We start from the raw sequence: 1,852 nt of genomic DNA, 5'->3' as shown, positions 1-1,852 counted from the left end.
ATGGCTATCTTGCGAACATGGAATTTTTTTTTATTCCGTCTCGCTTTCTAGCAAGCTCCATTTCTTGATTTATAAACTTAACATGGGCTGCAGAAAGTTTTTGACTATATGCATGTGTGTGTGTGTGTGTGTGTGTGTGTGTGTGTGGAGGGGTGCTCGTGGTGGGGTCAAGGGGTTATTTTTCTTTTTATTCACATAATATCTGTTGTGTACTTTAGGTTGTCTTCATATTGTTATCTGAATATATTTGTTGCTCATAATGTAAACGAGCATATTCCAGTTTGGGTGCCAGTCACAAATTTGTCTTTTTAATTTGTCAATTCTCAACTTGTCAACGAGCACATCAATGTCGTATTTTGATTCACTAAATATGACGGATAAGAATTGAAATGTTCTTTCCCTTATTTATATTCGCTCACAGGAAAGCCTTGTGCAGAAATGGCGACGATCTCTTGAAGGACGTTGACACCTCACAACAATCAAGTCACATGAGCCGACGCTGGCAGCTGCTCCTGTGAATCGCACACACCGATGCTCCTTGGGAACTTTGCATTGATGATCTGGGCAGTGCAAAGCTTCTGGGCGACCTAGAAACAATGAGAATCAGACATTTCATGGATAACAAGCACAGTAGCCGAGAAGAGTGCATTCTCCGGGGAGGGGGAGGGTGCGAGCGCATTGATGGATTAGATATGTCACATTTCGCGCAGACGACAGAACCTAGTTTCGCACGGGAAAATCACTGCGGAACGGACGGCACCGACATGTCGCGTGAGGTTAACGCAAACGCAGTTCTTTCCACTGCTGACGTCGGAGAACCAACGCAACGGTACGCCGACAGTTTCGCAGAACACCTTCCCGCAGAGACAAGCGACAAAGCCGCCAAAGCGAGAGGAACAACCACGGTCAGCGAGGGAAGCGGTAGTGTTTTAACAAACGACGCCGAAATATCGTTTCACAGATTGGCTAAAATCGACGAGAATGACTCAGCTGGAGTTGTGTCCGACTCCGAGCCTTCGGGTAACGAGAAGGAGGACGTTTTGATGGCAGCCTGCAGTAGTAGTTGCAGTAGCATCAGCGACTGTGGCGCCGCTACCACCAGCGTCCTCTACACGGCTGGAAGTCGGCGAACTCTCAGCCAAATTCGAGAGAGTCTCGAGCAGAAGGTGAAGCGACTGCGCGCCGAGAAGGAGGCCGTGGACGAGAAGATCCGGCTGGCGCAAGAAGAGGAAGAGATTCGCGCGCGCGAACGTGTAAAAGTGCGCGGGAAAGTGATCATGCAGCGGAAGGACCGTCTGAAGAAGCTGGTGAACGACCTGAAATCACAGCTGGACCAACAGAGCCAAAGACTCCAGTGTGCGTACAGCACGCTCTTGCTCCTACAGCGGACTATCTTCAGGAGCAGAAGTTTCTGCAAGAGTCGGAGGATAAAAAACAGACCAGCAATTGCAGAGGCGCCATTTTGATTCTTCGTTCTTATATTGTATGATATGAGAGGTTGACGTTGATAAAGAAGCAATGCGAAATATACATTATGATATTTACAGAAGAGCAACGATGGTCAGATAGATTAATCTTTTGTAGACTTAGAAACAGTTGCTCATATTTAGATTTGCAAATCCTGTGCAGGTGGGGAGGGGTTATCGGACGGAGTAATGATAATGTTCCAGTTGCACCCACAGAACTGATGATTCATTGTAAGGGCATTGTTCGATTGGTATTCAATTTGTTTGTAGGGACGCAAGTGTTCAAGTGTGTGCAAAGCTGTAAAAGCGAATTCATATTTTCGGAACGAATTCTGTTATTGTGAAGAAAAACTGGATGAGATTTAGTGAAAGATTATGACAGGCGA

At 46.3% G+C, this 1,852-nt stretch overlaps 1 protein-coding gene across 1 annotated transcript; it reads left to right on the top strand.

The window, feature by feature from the left end:
- Positions 1-412: 412 nt before the first annotated feature.
- Positions 413-1,466, top strand: LOC139723014 (uncharacterized). The gene has a single exon (XM_071634291.1). The coding sequence runs from the start codon at positions 597-599 to the stop codon at positions 1,464-1,466; it is 870 nt and encodes a 289-aa protein (XP_071490392.1). The 5' UTR covers positions 413-596.
- Positions 1,467-1,852: the final 386 nt, after the last annotated feature.

The sequence above is a fragment of the Diadema antillarum genome, unplaced genomic scaffold (genome assembly GCF_040938485.1).
Source record: "Diadema antillarum isolate AM-2024a unplaced genomic scaffold, OU_Dant_1.0 scf00000180, whole genome shotgun sequence".
In the NCBI taxonomy this organism is placed as follows: Eukaryota; Metazoa; Echinodermata; class Echinoidea; order Diadematoida; family Diadematidae; genus Diadema; species Diadema antillarum.
Note: the sequence above shows the minus strand (reverse complement) of the source record. Positions and strands in the feature narration are given on the sequence as shown.